This window comes from Diplotaxodon limnothrissa, linkage group LG15 (assembly GCF_057381915.1).
Source record: "Diplotaxodon limnothrissa isolate DT_005_m linkage group LG15, D_limnothrissa_male_GT1.1, whole genome shotgun sequence".
NCBI lineage: Eukaryota > Metazoa > Chordata > Actinopteri > Cichliformes > Cichlidae > Diplotaxodon > Diplotaxodon limnothrissa.
Window position 1 is genome coordinate 34,439,405 of NC_140610.1, and position 17,702 is coordinate 34,457,106.

Sequence of the window (17,702 nt, forward strand, 5' to 3'; positions counted from 1 at the left end):
ACTGCGCTTAACAATTTGAAAATTGTTAAAATGGAAAGTTATTTAGTGTGTCACTTTTCATTTGAACAATTTTCAAATTGTTAAGCGCATAAAGTTATTTCAGTGCAAGTCATCTTATCCTGTGTTTCAAATGCTATACTTTTACTGTGACCAGTGCACTGGTCAATTTTAAAAATAGATGATATGGCCACCTTGTTTTAGAACACACTTCATAACTGTCCATCAAAGCAGGGAATCAGAAGGAGCAGACAGCAGACTTTGTTCAAGGGTCTTCTAATCATTCTTTATTTCACTTCAAATGTTCATAAACAAGTATAGCATTTTATTCATACAGATTTAAAGAAAAAGAATAAATTGTTAATGTTATCTATGCTAGCTAAGCAAAACCTGTCAGTGTTAACTATTACTGCAGGGGGTTTCAGTTGAAGTCATCCTCTCAAACATACCAATAAAGGACGTTCCTGTGGAATATTATCTAAAGTGCTTGTTGATATCAGTTCAGTTACAGAAGGACCGTTTAGAAATGTGAAAGACTTTCCCCCCCCACAGCAGACATCATAGCTTTGCAGATTGAGAAAGAAAACAAAAGACAAAGCATCGTAAGTTTAGCATGACAATAGCAGCAGCCACAACATTGTCAGTATATGGAGAACATTCAAAATTCCTCAAAAGAGAATAGGGATGTACCACCTCATATCCCTTTTCTACAAGAACTAGTATATGTATTTAATTAAACCATGCAAAATGTTATCTTCACACTATGAAAACATTTCAAGAACAGAGGTGGAGGTCACATTTGGTTATTTGTGAGACCTGGGAGCATCTTTACGGAGGACTTTAAATAGAGTAACAAACAATTCTTTCAGGCTAAATGAAGATTTTCTAAATTAGTGAGATGCCATTTAATGTCAGGTTTATGGGTTAAAGTGCACGTTTGAGAGTTACGCCATGGAATCCAACTTATGATATGAGGCTCTCTATTCTCTGGAGCATCCAGAGTCATGTGCAATAAGGATGTAACACTATTAACAAGGTAATTGACCTCTCTGGGAGTAGAGTGTAGTTAGCTTCTCTGTACTGTGTTCAGACAGTGATTCCAATAACAGGAGCAAATCTACAACAGACTGGCTGAAAAAGAAAAGAATAAATGTTTCACAGTCCAGACCTAACCCTGACTGAAATGATCTTAAGAGGGCTGTGAGAATATAAATGCCTGTCAACTTCACTTAACTGGGGGAAGAAAAAAAAAGAGTTTGTCAGTATTTTCATATAGAAAATGTTGCCTCCAAAGGTTATTCTGCAAACTATGTAATCATGGTTTGTAGTTTTTCAAGGCCTGTCACAACTTTTGAGATTACCTTTCTCAATCACTATACACATCTATACATACAGCAGTTAAATTAAGTAATAAACATGTCACCAGTGAATATATTTTCAAACTTGCTATCAACATGAAATTCTCACCAGATGTCGATAACAAACCCATCCAAAAAAAACAAAAACAAATGACACACATGGTAAATGGACTGTTTGTCATATAGCACTTTTTGACTCTCTCGGAGCGCTCATACTGAAATTTATTTAATACTTTTGACAGCTTAAAGACACCTCCTGTATGGAGAAACTAGTTACAGACTTTGCTCGGGTTTAATTTTGGCCTATTCTTCCACACAAACTGTCTTCAAAAATCCTGAAGTGGGCCCCTTCTGTGAACTCTCAGCCAGGGGTGTAATTTCCAAGGGGGTTAGGAGGGTTATGTCCCCCCAAAAATCAGACCCAACCAATATAGCCCCCCAATAAAATTATGAATTATCTTGCATAAATAGGCTGTTGATTTTCTTTACTCATTTTAGGTATTACCAGCAAAATAGTTGCATGTTTAATCATCTGGGAATCTAATTACTGATAGATTTTAGCTGGTGTCATGACTGTCCATGCTGTTTTTGCACTTATCTTACCTATCTTCAATACTTTTCCCTGTGTCATTTCTCATTATTATACATAATGTATGGACATCTGTGCTTTGATTTCTTTGCACGTGTGGATTGGATGGTGTGACAGAGCTGTGGTCTTTGACTCAGCAGCAGGGGAGAGGTGGTGCAGCTGGCTTGAGGGGCTGTGCCAGCTGCAGCTCATCAAGCGATCACAACTGTCTGGAACAAGAGTCAACAACAATAAAAGCTACTGACAAGCACACTGTGTTTGAGTGTTGTGAGTGGTGACTGGGGTTTGTTACCTTCACCCTCCACATCTTCTCAAGCTCTTCTATGAGTCCTTGGTACTTCTCCAGCTTCCTTTTTCCTGATGTTGCGGTATTTCGGTATTGCTACCTCTATCACTACGGCCGTCTTCCTCTGCTTGTCCACCACTACTATGTCCGGTTGGTTAGCCATCACCATTTTGTCCATCTGTATCTGGAAGTCCCACAGGATCTTAGCACGGCCATTCTCGACCACACGAGGGGGCGTCCCCCAATTTGATCTCAGGGCTTCCAGGCCATACTCGGCACAGATGTTCCTGTATACTATGCCGGCCACCTGGTTATGGTGTTCCATGTATGCCCTGCCTGCTAGCATCTTGCACCCTGCTGTTATTTGCTGGATTGTCTCAGGGGCATCTTTGTACAGCCTGCACCTGGAGTCTGTATGGCTCTTGTACTTAGAGCTTGTTCATATGCTGCCATAATTAGTGCTACTGTGCTCTCTTTCATTCCAGCTTTGTCCAGCCACTGGTCGGATTTGTCGATGTCAGCCACTTCCTCTATCTGCCAGTGGTACATTGTGTGCAGCGGCCTGTCTTTCCATGATGGTTCCTACTCTTTCTTGGGTTTCTGCTGCCTGAGGTATTCATTGAGCACACGGTTGGTCGTGGCCATCTTCCTTATGTACTTGTGGATGTTCGTTGTCTCATCCTGGAGTCCGCAGCCTCCTTCCTTACACATATCATACAGTCAGGAGCTTCCTCGTGTTGATGTCAGTGACTTCTATCTCCTCGTTTGGCTAGCTTATATATATATATGTATGTGTTGTGTGTCTGTGTGTGTGTGTTTGTATTGGGTTTCATTTGAGGTTCTTTCAGTGTCAGATGTTGGCAGTGTCCCAGCCCACTAGGACTGGTCAGGCAGGTTTTCCTGAGCAGCTGCTGGCTGTGTCATACACACCTCTGTGTTTGCTGTGGGTTCATTTGAGGCAGACTTGTTGACAATGGAAACAGATGGCTGGCTGTGGCTGAACATCTTCTTTTCCATGGGAATATACTTCCTCGTTAAACATTTCCAAAGCTGTTTCCACACAATGTACATGAGCTCAGTGAAGTTCAGAACAATGCATAGTACGGAAGTGCAACCCATGATGTAGAGGAAGATCTTCTTCTCTGTGGCTTTGGCAATGAAACAGTCCACTGTGTTGGGGCACGGGCTCTGGCTGCACTGCAGCAGCATCGGGACCTCAAAGCCATTATACAGGAAGTAGAAAGCCAGCAGGGAGCCCACCTCAAAGGCTGTCTTGAAGATGAGGCTCACAGTGTAGGTGCAGAAAAGACCTCCATCGATGCGCCCCTTGTCCTGGTACAGTTTTCGCTTGTGTTTAGCCTCTCGGTACTCCCGGTAACCCACATGAAGGGCTACTAGCAGTGAAGGGGTTGACACCATGATGAGCTGCAGAGCCCAGAGACGTACCTGCGAAATAGGGAAGAAGTGGTCGAAGCAGGCGTTCTCACAGCCGGGCTGCTGTGTGTTACAAACAAAATCCTTCTGCTCGTCCTTCCACACCTGCTCAGCTGCTGCCACATACACCAAGATCCTGAAGAGGAAGACCACAGAGAGCCAGATTCGCCCAATTCCAGTGGAGTACTTGTTGACCCCACTGAGGACATTCTCTAGAAAACCCCAGTTCATCTTTGATCTCCTGTCAGGGAACAAACCAGTAGTCATGTACAACCAAAGTCATAGGATGTCAACTTAACTTTAAATCACATGCATTATGTATGCAGTTTCCTTGTTTCTTTTCATTTTGCAATATGTATTATATACATACGTTTTTGGACAAGCATAATGTATAAAAATGGCTATAGTTCATGCAATCGTTTTTATTTAAGCTAAAGTCTGTACTTCAGGCATGATTTAGTATAAGATCCACTGTAAAGCTTGCCACACATCAATTCACCAACTTTAGAGCAACATTACAGAAACTGTCAAAGTACCCATGGATCTAACTGCACTTTGATTTGGACCAAAAGTCACCATCAACCTGACTGAACCCCAAGGGGACATTTTGGACCAACATATTAGTACTCTACCATCATCCAATAATCAAATGAGAGAGCCTCTGGTTGTCTCTCCTGTACAGTTCCAGACACATGAAAGATCATTGCAAAGAAGCGCTGAGGCTGAGGCACCTTAGAAAAACATGATTTTTACCGATTAATTGGTCTGATCTCATCTGTATGGGGCTAGATTAATTACAGGAAATTACAAGATAATTTATGGTAAAAACAAATATTTATAATTGATATTAAAATTTTCACCCAACTACTTGTGATACATGATTCTTATATAATAGTAAAAGTAGCTCTGTGATCCACTGAAACTAATTTGCAGTTATTCAAAACTGCACAAAGCTTCCCTACGCCCTTTCCCCAGCTGGTTATCCAGCCTTGGACACTGGCAGATTCTATACAGGCTACATCAAAGAAGGATTACAAGATATATTGCAACTGACAATTTTTGGTATCACACTTTGTCACAGATGCAATATTCTATTCTTAAACACGAAACAACAAACACACATACATACACATACGTGTGGAAATACAACCAAGTTTCTTTTTCTTGTTTCCGAACCTGCTAAAGTGTTGTCAAAGTCTAATAACATATTCTCAAAGGTCCTTCCACTTTTCTGTAGTGATCCAAAAAAGCTTTTTACCTTTTGAATGCCCCCAAATGTCACGTATGATATACTCTTATGGTATTGTATAACTGTCCAAACACAGAGAGTAACATCACCCACAGACACAGTGAGGAGGTTGTATTTCTGTCATACAGTAAAGAAACAGCAGATAGCTTACCGGTGGTGCTGGAGGGCGTTCTTCTCTCTGGTAGCGGATTGTGTCGAGTATCAACTACGCGTCCTTCACTGCTTACTTGCAGGTAAGAGCTCAGTGCCACACCTTTCCAGGAAGACATAACAGCAGCCTGTGGCTGGCTGGATCACACACTTTTTGTTTTGTTTTCCTACCTGTGAGTGTCTGTGTTTGTGCAGAGATAGACACCATCACCATGGAGCTGTCTAATGTAAATATATGCTGCCTGTTCAAGCTCATTGTGGGGGGGAAACATGCACCGTTTCAGCTGTGTTATCTTTCTATCCTCTTCTATCTGGCAGGATGGAAACATGCAACTTTGATGAGAATGCGATCTCCTTACCTGCTGATAAATTAATCATACATCAAACCTAAGGCCTGAGTCTTCAAGCTGCCATTTTCATGCCTCATTTTCATTTAAGTTTATTCATATAGCACAAAATCACAACAACAGTTGCCTCAAAGTGATTTATATTGTAAGGTAAAGAGTCTACAATAACCCAGAATTATACAAAGAAACTCCAACTATCAGATAATTTCTGAGGCTTGTTCAAAGGCAAGTGCAGTGGTAAAGATTTCCCTTCCCACTGTTGCCAAGTGAGGGTCAGGCAAAGGCAGCCATCTGCCATGACTAGTTGAGTGAGAGTATCGTTAGCCCCCACTATACTTGGGCACCCAAAACCTAACCAGTGACTCAACTGCATGCCAGCAGTCAGCACCTTGTCACGTATGAATGTTTTCTACAGCTGTGAGCTTGAACTTTGGGTGACTTTTGTGTTGGTCAGTTGCAGATGTTACAATAACCTGAGCTCAGGGAATAATAATGTTGAATTAAGTGAACAACATTAAGGTCTTTATGTCTTTAGTACTTCCTTTACCACTAGGATCACAGGCGACAGGATGTATCGTAGCTGTTCTCGTCCTTTAGTGCTCTAACAAATGTAGATGTAAATGATTAATAATCACAGTAAACAAGACATGTTGGTGTGTCATCCTTACTTCAATACTACTGAATACTACATTATTACTCTACTACTTTTAAAAAGGTAATTAAATCAATAAATTAATAATTTTTCTGAATTACTAAACTTCATAATATTCTTTTTGTTATACTTTTTTCTGGGTAGAAATCCCTTAGAAGATGTGGCGTAGAATAAATATCTTGAGATCAGAATACTTTGTTAATACCAGAGTAAATGATGTGGTCGCAGTTGCTCCAAGACAGTAACTAACTCTAAATTAAATAATGCAATATATTCAAAAGTTACAAAATATAACAAACAGCTCTAATTATAAATATCCCAGTATATTACACAAATTAGATACAGGTACAGGTGTTCCACCTATAATGTGAAGCCAGTATATAAAAAATGTTTTTGTCACTATGTAACCTCAGCGACAGTAAAACTCAGTTATGCTGTCTGCAGTCTTTGGTGTTATGTAATTTCCGTGAAAGTGTCCTTGGAAATGTTTTAGAGGAACTTCAGACACTATGTCCAGTCGCATATTTAGCTGCCTTGTTTTTGAGAAAATGCAGTGCAGGCTGAAGACGCGTGTAAGAAATTATGCCATTTACCAAAAAGTTATATGGCAGAATTAATAATAAATAAACAGCTTACTCAATATGACACAGCAGTTTTGTATATATTACTGTATATATGGCATGTAACATCATCATGCTTTGAGTTCATTCAAAATATATTGATAGTATTTTGCCCATGGCATAACAAAGTAAAGAACATAAAGAACAGCCTAATCTGGCCCTCAGTGTAACATTCAAGAAGGCCTCTCTTAAATCATATGTTTGTGGTGGTAGTCCTATGAGGCCCACATATCTCTGGAAAGAATCTGTTCTTCATGGATTCAGAAACACAAGCCTAAATTTTGATATTTTTTTAAAGTATTTTAAAATATATAATTAACAAAAGAAACAGCTCATGCAAATGCTTACACGTATCAATATTATCTTGAGACAAAAATGAAAATTATTTGAATTTATAAAACAAAACAAAAAGCCTTCCGCCTGGTCTCACACCTCTGCGTTTCTGTAACATAAATAACGAGTGACTGATCTGACTTGAAATTAATGAGTATGAGCTTTTTTTAAAAATACTTTCTCTTTATTGATTTTCATCTTATTTTACATACAGAACTAAAGAGGGCAAGGGAAACCAACACATTCACATATGTTCACATATTCCAAACTACACATCGCCTTGTTTTACTTACACATATTACATATTACACAGGTGTATGTTGCATTCAAACAAAATCACGACTACTCCTCTGCATCACACAGGTATCAGTTTCTAGTCTTTTAACATATAACGATCCCATCTTTCCCAAAGTCTCTCTCCTTTCTCCAGCGAGTACGGGCTTTGAAGGAAACTGTCCGTGACTCGCTCTGCTCTGTGGTTGTGAATGGCAGACAGCGGGGTGTCCTGCTTTCTGATTGGCTAATCTCCACTCCTGTTCCTTCCGCCCCATCCTCCTTCGCTTATAAGTGCGAGTTTCGCAGCAGGAGGCTGCATACAAGCAGTGTTGGTCAAGTTACTTGAAAAAATTAATCAGATTACAGTAACGCGTTACTGCCCATCTCTGTATACAAGTAGTTAAAATATAGTAAATTTTGAATTACAAGTTTGCAGTTTTCATTTGTGTAAATACAACTCTTATTATGACAGCCACACAGATACTTCCGGTCACGTGTTTTTTTTTTTTTTGCCTGGACTTTATTTATGAACATCAGCATAAACACAAATACACTAAAGAACGCACTCAAGAAACATATGTCCACAAGGTTGAGCATTAAACATCAGAGCCTCCCTTTCAGTCTCTGTTTCCTGAATGCGTCCTGCACATGTTTTTCCCGCTCACACCCACAGAGAGCGCTGTGATTGGAAAAGCGCTACACTTGTTTTCCTGGCTGTCTTTGACTTTCAATATGGCTGCGCTTAGTTAGCTAGCTTAGGTGGTTTAAGTGTACTGTACTCTGTTTTTGTGTGTGTAGAAGTGTAGGTCATGGCGGACAAAGAGGCTGGAGCAGGGGTGGAGAGTCACGGTGAAAAAGGGTTCAGGACACCTGGGCTGAGGAGCGTACAGACCACCACGCTGTTCCGGGCCGTGAACCCCGAGCTCTTCATTAAGCCCGTGAGACACACACACACACACACACACACACACACACACAGAGAGAGAGAGAGAGAGCTGCAGGCCAATGAGTTGTTATTACTAGTGATGTGCGGATCGATCCTGAAATATCGATTCCTCCGATACCAATCATTTATGTTCTAGAATCGATTCTCACATTAAAATATCGATATTTTAGTAATTTAGAGTAAATTTGTAGTTTATCATTAACAGGAACACAGTGGAAAGAAACTATAACATTCGGATTGTCTACATTCAAAGGAACTACTTCCTCTTCCGCCTTTCATAGTCATGTGCGAAATACGGCTGTATAAATGTCTCGCAGCCCCTTGGCGTGCGCACTCACAACAATGGCTGAGCGTAATTGAAGTCATGTGCGGACGTATTTTACCTCCACACACAGCTGAGACGTGGTTTGCAATACATGTGGCAAAAAAAAGTGCTCCTAGAGTGAGGTGTTGTGGCCATACTAGGGAGACATTCAAAAGGGCGTTTGGGGGGGGGAATACATTTTACAGGGTTTATTTATCGGATAAAATACGTTAAATGTCACCGTTATTATTGGCCGGCCCGGAAACAGCAGGGGTGTCCAAATTCAGAGGCTGCTTCCACCTGAGGACCCGGCCTTCGCGGTCTAAAGAAAGCCGGGTAGTACGTCACGAGCTCCCTCGGTGGAGTGAAACTGCTGTCTGCTCCTTGCTCTCTAAAATATAACCGGGCACTGACGTAAACTCTCGACCGTCTCACACTTCTGTTTAACCATTTTCTGTTTGACGTTTATTCAGCTGTGTGAAAACCCCGGAGGAACCCTTCCGAAGGATTAATAAAGTCAAATTTAATTTAATCAAATCTAATAACTTTAATCTCAGCCAAACCGATTTACTCACGAACAAATAAAACACTGAAAAAGCCAAACAATAACATTTTTAAGTTATCAAAGTGACTTATATATCATGTTTAACCCGAGTAGCGAAAGACCGCGGGGGTTTGAAGACGATGTGTCGGTCGGCTCAGATATTTGAAGTTTACACAGCTACATTCTCACCTGAAAATATGTTAAAAGTTTTTTTGCGACCCAAAAAGAGAAATAAGAGCAATATTAAAACTAAGTTGCTGCTGCCATTGTTGGAAACTGGAATTGGCTGGGCCACGCTATGAATTCTGCAATATGATTTTTCAATTTTGTTGTCTTAGAAAATCGGGCGAAATTCGGGAGAATGGTGGCTCCGGGAGATTTTCGGGAGGGCACTGAAATTCGGTATTCTCTCGGAAAAATCGGGAGGGTTGGCATGTATGGTTGTGGCAACATCACTAACCTTGTCAAACACCTCAGAGTAAATCATATCACAGAATATGACGAGCGTATGTTGAGGTGAACTGAAGAGGAGGAGAGAGACAGGTGCTGCTAGGGCGAGACAGACGTCTCTCACGGAGTCCTTTAGTCCTCCAGGCAGGCAAGCTGTTCAAATAGCACAACTTCATTTTTTTTATTTCTATATGATGAACCCTGCATTATTAAGTGATAAGAACAAATAATCTGTTGTCCTGGAATCATTATGATGCTATAATTTGAGATACAATAAATAAAATAAGTTTTTGTACAAAGTATCGGTATCGGATCAGTATCGCCGATACCACCCTGAATATTACTTGGTATCGGATCGGAAAGAAAATCAGTGGTATCGCACATCACTAGTAATTACCTTGGAATGTGAACTAGCTCTTCTCCTCTAAGTGACACGGACTGTGTCCGGCCTGCTGCACTGCGGGGGGGGGGGGCTTGGTGGTGAGAGAGGCTGGAGTTGTGGATCGATGCTTTGTTTCTATTATTTAAGCTCAGTTTGGAGCCTCTGATTAGTTTTAAATACACAATTTTGTTTTTGTTCATAAAAAACCCCTCAAACATCCACTGCGAAAAATGTCCTAAGATTTTTTTTTGTTGACAGGCACATTCAGAGTCCAAGTAGCCATTAAACCCAGTTTCAATACAATTTTAAAATGTGTTGAGAATTTGACAAATTGACTATGATTAAAGTATATTTGTTTATAGTACATCTGTATATTTGCTCTCTGTATAGTAATGTACAGATTATCTGTATATAATCTGCTCTTTGCTCACTCGTTACCCTGTGTTTATACATGTGTAATGACAATAAAGTTGAGTCCTAATCCATCTCTTAAACCATGACACTACTCTCCCTTACAGAAGCTCTCTTCATAGTATAAAGTATTGGTACTGGTATCAGCAGTATTGGCCCAGTATTTTCAAGGTATCGATACCAACAATTGCAGTACTAGACTACTGTAATAAAGGTTTCTCCTGTTGTTTCTCTACCAGCAGTATGAACTTCAGCCCTCACACAAAGCATGGACTGGAGCGCGCTCAGTAACATCTCTATTTCACTTTGCAGAATAAACCTGTGATGGCCTTTGGACTGCTGAGCATCACGCTATGTGTGGGCTACTTGGGCTACCTGCACGCAATGAAGGAAAATGACCAGCAGCTGTATGAGGCCATCGACAGCGAAGGAGAGAGAACCACGAGGAGGAAATCATCCAAGTGGGACTGATAGCACAGCCTTCATCACTGAGTGTGTCTGTGTGGGGACATCGCATTTACTGGACTCAAACAAGGACACCTGTGTGTGTGTGTGTGTGTACATTAAAGTGTGTTATACATACATCTGCTAGTCTTTGTCCAGTCTGTGCATATATATGCATTTCCTCATTGCCTCAAATATTTGTTTGCAACCACATCTAATTGCCCCCTGGTGGCCATTAGAAAGACTGCAGGTTTAATGCATTACCATGTGCTACAACAATATATTGTATAGATAGCAAACACATCACATGAATCATTTCGTTTTATTGAACATTATGGAAAAACTGGATAAATACCCCAAATTACAAATGACACTTCTGAATTTCAGCCGTTTCCCTTTTATTAGTATATTATACTTGTGAAAAGGGGCATTTAAATCCATTGATTTGTATAAAAAGAGCAAAGAGAGCTCGAGCTCATATTTATATTCCGTGAAAGAGCACTGAGCTTGAAAGGCATTAAGAGAGAATTTCAGCCACATTGAAACTAAATAAGATCAACCTTTACAGGAAGTATAATGGCACTTTTCTACATTTAATGTGTTCCAATGCACACAGTGCCATCTACCAGTGCACGTGGATGTTATGAGGATAAGATTTGTGGGTCTGCCAGTAAATCGACAAGATTATAATTGAAGAATATATTAGCAGCTCCCAGCCAGCTTTGACCTACGATGCATGTAATTGAAGCAGCTCTTTTGGTAGAACAGTGTCACATGTTGGTAAACTGCAAACGCTGAGAACAGCACCCTGATCCATCCTCCTGCTCAGATTTCTGAAGGTTTTTTTCCAGGTGTGGTCTGATATACAGCAGACTAACAAGCCACGTCTTTCAGTTCTCTTGGCAAACTCTTGAAATGGTGCATGTTTTATCGCCTTATAATTCCTGCTTCTCTTCAAAGTCAGCATGTGTTTATGGATTTCCAGAAGACTACATGGCTCAAACATGAAGAGTGCTCATGAGACAGCGAGATGTGATGTCATTCTGTGGATGAAATGCGCCGCAGTAAAAGTCCTGACGTGTGTGAAGCCAGCATCATGGCCAGACATCAGCTGGCTCTCTCCTCCTGTGGGCAAACAAAGGTACAATTAAAACAGCGTCTCTTTGTGCATTTTAACGTTTAACAAATTGGTTGAGGTAGCACCTTGATGACATCAGCCAGCTTCTGCAGTGCCTTTTCATATTGGCCTTCCATGCTCCTCAGGTTCTCCGGTTTAACCACCTGCTTCTGAATCCCAGGGCTTCCTGCTTTCACCACCATCTGCAGGAAGTTTTTCTCCTGTGTGCAGCCACAAACACCATGAAACAACCCGCACCTTTGCTACTTTCATCTCATCATCTCAAAGAACGTTATGTACCTGCACTCTGAGCAGAAAGGTAAAGGCCAGGCCTGTTTTCCCCGCTCTCGCTGTTCTTCCAACTCTGAGGACAGACACAGGGTCAGAGCACGTCAATGAGGGCAACAGCGAAGCATTACTCACGGTCTGATGGGCCTCACCTGTGAATGTATGTTCTGATGTACTGCGGTGCATCATAGTTAACCACACATTTGACCCCGCTGATGTCGATGCCTCTGGCCACCGCGTCTGTGCTGATCAACCTTCCAAAAGACAGTTTAAATGTGATATATCACATCTTAACATGGACTTGGTCAGTGAGCACAGATCTCAAAGCCAATTTAGAAATATGCGCCTGGTCAGCAGTTCCTTTCTGCATGGAGCCTGGATGTTCTTCATGACGTGGCCCAAAGGCACGCACATTAGGCTAACTGAGTGTGATCTTGCCAGCTTTGTGAGCAACGCTTGCCACCAGGAAGGACTACTATATCATATGCTTCCTGCCCACTGGCACACTTAAAACCACATTCTGAGTCTGAAAAATTTCTTTGAGGGCCAAACTTTTTAGGACCTGCATTTTGGTCCCCACAAAGATATGAATACAAGCTCACACACACAGACACAGACTTACAGTTGGATCTTTCCCTGTTCAAATTCCTTCAGGGTCTTCTTCCTGTCACCTGGGGAGAGTTGAGAGGAGAACTCGGCAGCCTGGACTCCACCAAAGAGCTGCAGCAGCAGGTGAAGCCTGAGGAGGAGGGAGGTGGAATCAGCACAAGAAGCCTTCAGTCATGTGATTTCAGGAGCTCTCCTACCTGTGCGCAGTCTCTCTGGAATTGGTGAAACAGAGGACTGGGTGGAGCTTCATGCGCAGGATGAAGTGGAGGAGTAGGAGTGGCTTACTGCTCATGGTGCAGGGAACATAGTACTCCTAAAACACAAAGCCACATCAGTCTGTACAAATCAAATTCTGGTTTAGTTCCACTCCCTGCTAAAGGTCAAAAGGGCAGCCCTCACCGTCAAACCCTGGGGGAAGTTGAAGCGGTCATGCCCATGGGTTGGCGAGGCTGCAGCGCTGTCGGCGTGGCCGTAGGTGGAGCTGAAGAGTCGGGGCTGGTGAAGGCCCAGCTGCTGCAGTTTCTCTGGGTTCTGTGTGAGCGTGGCGGAGAACAGCAGCTTCTGCAGTGGCGTCTGAGGTGGAGACAGACTACAAGGACAAGGCGGTCAGCTGAGCACCGACCTGGAACCTAAGTCCTGGCTGCAGAATTGGAGTTCTTCTGTTATGGTTGACACCACCGTGTCTGGTGAGCACACTGACTCTTTTTTATTTAAAAACTTCTGCATCATTCTTTTCAGTTAATTTCTCATTTTGACAAACTGTATCAACACAAGAGACCTTAAAATCCCACAAAAACATTAACATAACACTATGAAAACCTTCCCAGCTGTCTTTTTATTACTTAACTGTAACCTTTAAGCTTTTCTTCGCCTCTGTCAGTGCGCCCCAGGGCAGCTGTGGCTACAATGTAGCTTGCCATCGCCAGTGTGTGAATGTGTGTGTGAATGGGTGAATGACTGAATGTAGTGTAAAGCGCTTTGGGGTCCTATGGACTAGAAAAGCGCTATACAAATGCAGGCCATTTACCATTTACCATTCTGCTGGCCTGAGTTTGTGGCCAAGAATGAGACTGACATCATCTCAATCACCCCACAGTAGATAACACACACACACCTGGCTGATGTGATGCACGCTGCTTCTGTCCTTCTGAACACTGACCCGGGTTCAGCTCTGGATCGGTACACTGCTCCCATCACCTGACTGAGCCAGGACTGGTGCATGCTGTCGATCATCCTGTCCGCCTCATCGATCACCTGAGCAAGTAGCAGACACACACTGTGTGACACACACTGATGAGTGAACTCACTACTGCAGCTCGACAGATTTCAACAGCACTCACCAGAAACCGCAGATGTTCCAAACATAAGCCTGAATTCTTGGTCATGTGGTCAATGAGTCGTCCTGGAGTGGCCACAACAATGTCTGCTAGACTACGCCTCATGTTCCACCTGCACGGACATGACATAGATGCTGAGCTCAGCCTTTTCCCCACTGCACATGTGCACCGAGGACTCTGACAGGAGATGTGCCGCTGCGTTTCTGTGAAGCTTTGTTAGAGCCAGCTCGATTTCTCACCTGTGTTCTGACAGTGATGCCTGTTCTGCAGCAAAGGACTTCTGACCTGCCAGCATCACCACTTTGAGCGTGGTTCCCTCGGCATACGATGCAAACACCCTGTGAACCTGCACAGGAGACAATGTGAGCTGAGTTTCGGGCTCTGTGGAGCACTGCTGGGACGCAAACAGCTTGAAAAGGGTCTCACCTGCTGGGCGAGCTCTTTGGTCGGCAACACGGCTAGAGCCCGGACTTCACACACCACCCTGTCCATCAGCACCTGATCACAGAAAACACCCTCACTGTCTGTGTACTCCAAACAGGCGGCAGACAAAGTAAATGGTAAATGGACCGGTTCTTATTTACACAACTTGTACATTCACCCAAGTGCTGTTTCTAAGTGTTTCCGATCTAACATTCAGACACATTCATACTCTGACGGATGCATCGATGGGGTGGGTTTCCAAGGATACAGACTGGAGCAGACTGGGATCAAACCACCACCTACTAACCACCGGTTAGTAAGTAACCTCCTCTACCACCTGAGCTACAGGTGCAGCAAAGACATGGCTCTCACCTGTATGATGGGGATGACAAATGACAGAGTCTTGCCGCTGCCTGTTGGTGCAGACACACAGATGTCTCTGGGCTTATAGCCCCCTCGCCCAATCAGCAGGCCCTGCTGGGCGCTCTCCAGGATGGCTGGGATCACCTCTGCCTGCACTGTGGAGGAACATTTAGTCTCAGGTTAAGTGTGTGTATGAGTGAGAGCTGACACATGGTTGTGGAGACCTGTGGAAGTCAAGACAATTTTCAGTAATACTGCAAACTACTGTACAAAGAGCCTCCTTGGCACGGCTCCATTTGAATCAAAGGCTGTGCTCTAACGTGGCTGCACAGTAGACACATTTACTAGCCTCACCTGGAAAGAAGTGCTGGATTCCATTACTGTGCAGGTTTTTCAGGAGCTGAGCACATAGCCCTGGGACATCAGAGATGGAGATTAGGTTGTTTTTAATGTCTGTGTGAATGACGTGAGGCTCAGCAAGCCACTGGGGCAGAACTCTGTCGACCTGTGAAACGAATGCAGTGTGAGGGTAAGTAAAAAGCCCTGTGGCGCTGCGAGTAATCGTGCTTCTCTTTACCTTTGGGACAGGTTTGCTCTCAAATCCTCCTATGAGTGTGAACCCAGGCAGAGTGTCTGTGGTAGATTCAGGCGAAATATCTGCAACCCAGACATTTAGATGTAAGCATACCGACCATCTACAGAGACTACAGCATGAACTAGGTTCTTTTTATCCTTGCGCAACTTTTTACTGGCTTGATCGTCACAGAAAAAGTCTATTGTCAAAAGTCGTGGATTACTTGTCTGCACACTGCCCATCTCTGCTCCGACCAGCCGGCTGTCGCGTTTGTGGCGCTCCAAACACGTGTTGCACAGCATAGCAACACGTTATTTTTGACCAGGAAATAAAAAGCAGGATATATACCATATAGCCAAAAGCAGTCCCTTGTCTGTCTTTATATTTTTGGTAATATAGTGTATTTTACAGCATATGTACCAAATGTGTGATAAGCTGATAATACCCCCAGGCTCTTAGACAGGCAGAATGAAAGATTAACTCAATGTCTTCATACCTACATCACATGTGAGCATTGATAATTAAAAGAACCACCTGACTGGATCTCCTCCTGGTGTTGTATATTTGTCTGTTCAACAGGCTCCACACTGCATGAAGCTACTGTTTCTGAGTGCCTCTTCTTGTGCTGCTGAGGCTCTAGTCCACCATCTACGTCAGCCTTTCTTTTCTTTTGGGCATCCACCTGCTCTGCTGGGTGTTCATGGAGGGGTTCTCTCTGCTTAGCTGAATGGCGTTTCTGCTTTTCTTTAGCCTTCTTCTGCAGTTTAGCCAGTAATGCCTTTGACAGAGTCTCTTTTGACACACTCCCATCTTCCTCCTCTCCCAGATACCTGAGAGTAACACACATCCACAGTCACAGGTTGACAATTTTTGGTCAGTTTAGAAACAGGCAACATTCAAGTTATTAAAGCTCCCCCCCCAACAAGAACATTATGCAAAGCTAAAGAAATGCAGCAAACAGAGGAACGCAGCAACAGAAAGAACAGCTACTGTCATCTTCCTGCATTGTTCGTATGGTCAGCATCCTGGAGATCCGGGATGACCATTCTAGGGATTTTCTCTCTGCATCACGTTATAGGGTCCGGGTTCAAAGCAGTCTGAGCTCAGCGTACTTAATGTGACCATTCAGCACTGGAACACCTGATATATGACAGGACACCGGTGTTCCAGATTAACTGGTAGACTTTTAAGGAGCCGATACTAACAAACCTACTAATAAGCACTGAATACTTCATCTATTACGTTTGTGAAGTTACCTTAAACAGTACACGATTGTCCCAGATGACTACAGTTAAACATATATGATATCCAAACTCACTACGTCATCATTACAGATGATTTTCAAACTGAATTCATTTCCAGAGAAACGACAGAGGCAGACTATGCTAACGGGATGTGATGTTACAACACTAGTCTAATATTAATGTGTAATATTTGTTCAAGACGTATTTCTTTGTTATGGAAAACAACATTAAACTCATCATGAACAATAGGAGTGGGGATTTCTGGAACTTTGTGTATATCATTTGGCACTTCTTACAGGTGTAGACTGAAAGTAAACACGCAATAACATTTAATTAAATTTAAAGGTTTATGTGCAAGACGCGGCTGCCTCGTGCATGGGAATATCACCAGGTAAACTCGAGACAGTTTTTAATATTTTATTGTTCAAGAGCAATAAGACTGACGGAGTGTGTTTCAGGTAACCTCACAAATGTCACAGATGAAATACTCAGTGTTTATTTGCTGGCTTAAATGCATGTGTGGCAGACTTGCATTCCTTAAATGCAAGTCTGCCACACATGTGTTTGACCGTCACTAGTTATTTGGCGACACCGGTTAAATCTGGAACACCGAAAGCTTCCACAGGCCAGTTTTATTTACTCCATCAAAGCGAGACAGAGTTATAAAGTGGGCTGTGACAATGTTCACATCTATCTGGATATGTCCGTAAAGTGGCACACATCTGGATAAAAACTTTGTAAATGAAATATAAGATCTGAAACTGGCAAAGCAAACCTACCTATTCACGAGAAACAGAGACATGTTAGCAGCAGAACAACGCGAACTTTATCAGATCTCCCATCCAAGGGTTTCCAAACGTGACAAACACCGAACCCAAAACACCGAACCCAAAACACCGAACCCAAAACACCTCCACTCTCTCGCGTGGTTCTGCACAAGGTGCAATTTGATGACGCCACCAAGGCCGGGCGCAC

The 17,702-nt window shown here is 42.7% G+C and overlaps 3 protein-coding genes across 3 annotated transcripts; 1 reads left to right on the plus strand and 2 right to left on the minus strand.

Annotated features, from left to right (window-relative positions):
* Positions 1-3,106: 3,106 nt before the first annotated feature.
* On the minus strand, positions 3,107-3,895 carry gjb7 (gap junction protein beta 7). Its single transcript, XM_085371839.1, has one exon. The coding sequence runs from the start codon at positions 3,893-3,895 to the stop codon at positions 3,107-3,109; it is 789 nt and encodes a 262-aa protein (XP_085227965.1).
* Positions 3,896-7,966: 4,071 nt separating this feature from the next.
* On the plus strand, positions 7,967-10,901 carry smim8 (small integral membrane protein 8). The gene is made up of 2 exons (XM_085372865.1): positions 7,967-8,229; positions 10,641-10,901. Exons 1-2 carry the CDS (start codon positions 8,101-8,103, stop codon positions 10,797-10,799), a joined length of 288 nt encoding a protein of 95 aa, XP_085228991.1. The 5' UTR covers positions 7,967-8,100; the 3' UTR covers positions 10,800-10,901.
* A 385-nt stretch (positions 10,902-11,286) lies between these two features.
* Positions 11,287-17,631, minus strand: ddx51 (DEAD (Asp-Glu-Ala-Asp) box polypeptide 51). Its single transcript, XM_085372502.1, has 16 exons — positions 17,507-17,631; positions 16,018-16,313; positions 15,487-15,566; positions 15,264-15,414; positions 14,919-15,064; positions 14,550-14,621; positions 14,363-14,469; positions 14,127-14,235; positions 13,901-14,040; positions 13,186-13,375; positions 12,984-13,099; positions 12,800-12,916; positions 12,330-12,431; positions 12,190-12,253; positions 11,976-12,110; positions 11,287-11,897 (listed from the first exon to the last, which is right to left on the minus strand). Exons 1-16 carry the CDS (start codon positions 17,527-17,529, stop codon positions 11,880-11,882), a joined length of 1,866 nt encoding a protein of 621 aa, XP_085228628.1. The 5' UTR covers positions 17,530-17,631; the 3' UTR covers positions 11,287-11,879.
* Positions 17,632-17,702: the final 71 nt, after the last annotated feature.

Bases quoted from the DNA above. Each gene is read 5' to 3' on its own strand.
- ddx51 (XM_085372502.1), bottom strand. From the start codon at position 17,529: ATGTCTCTGTTTCTCGTGAATAG. The intron at 12,432-12,799 runs GTAAGTCTGTGT...GTCTTTTGGAAG, and splicing joins GAACAGGGAAAGATCCAACT to GTTGATCAGCACAGACGCGG. The intron at 12,111-12,189 runs GTACATAACGTT...GGCTGCACACAG, and splicing joins CCTTTCTGCTCAGAGTGCAG to GAGAAAAACTTCCTGCAGAT.
- smim8 (XM_085372865.1), top strand. From the start codon at position 8,101: ATGGCGGACAAAGAGGCTGGAGCAGGGGTGGAGAGTCACGGTGAAAAA. The intron at 8,230-10,640 runs GTGAGACACACA...TTCACTTTGCAG, and splicing joins CCGAGCTCTTCATTAAGCCC to AATAAACCTGTGATGGCCTT.
- gjb7 (XM_085371839.1), bottom strand. From the start codon at position 3,895: ATGAACTGGGGTTTTCTAGAGAATGTCCTCAGTGGGGTCAACAAGTAC.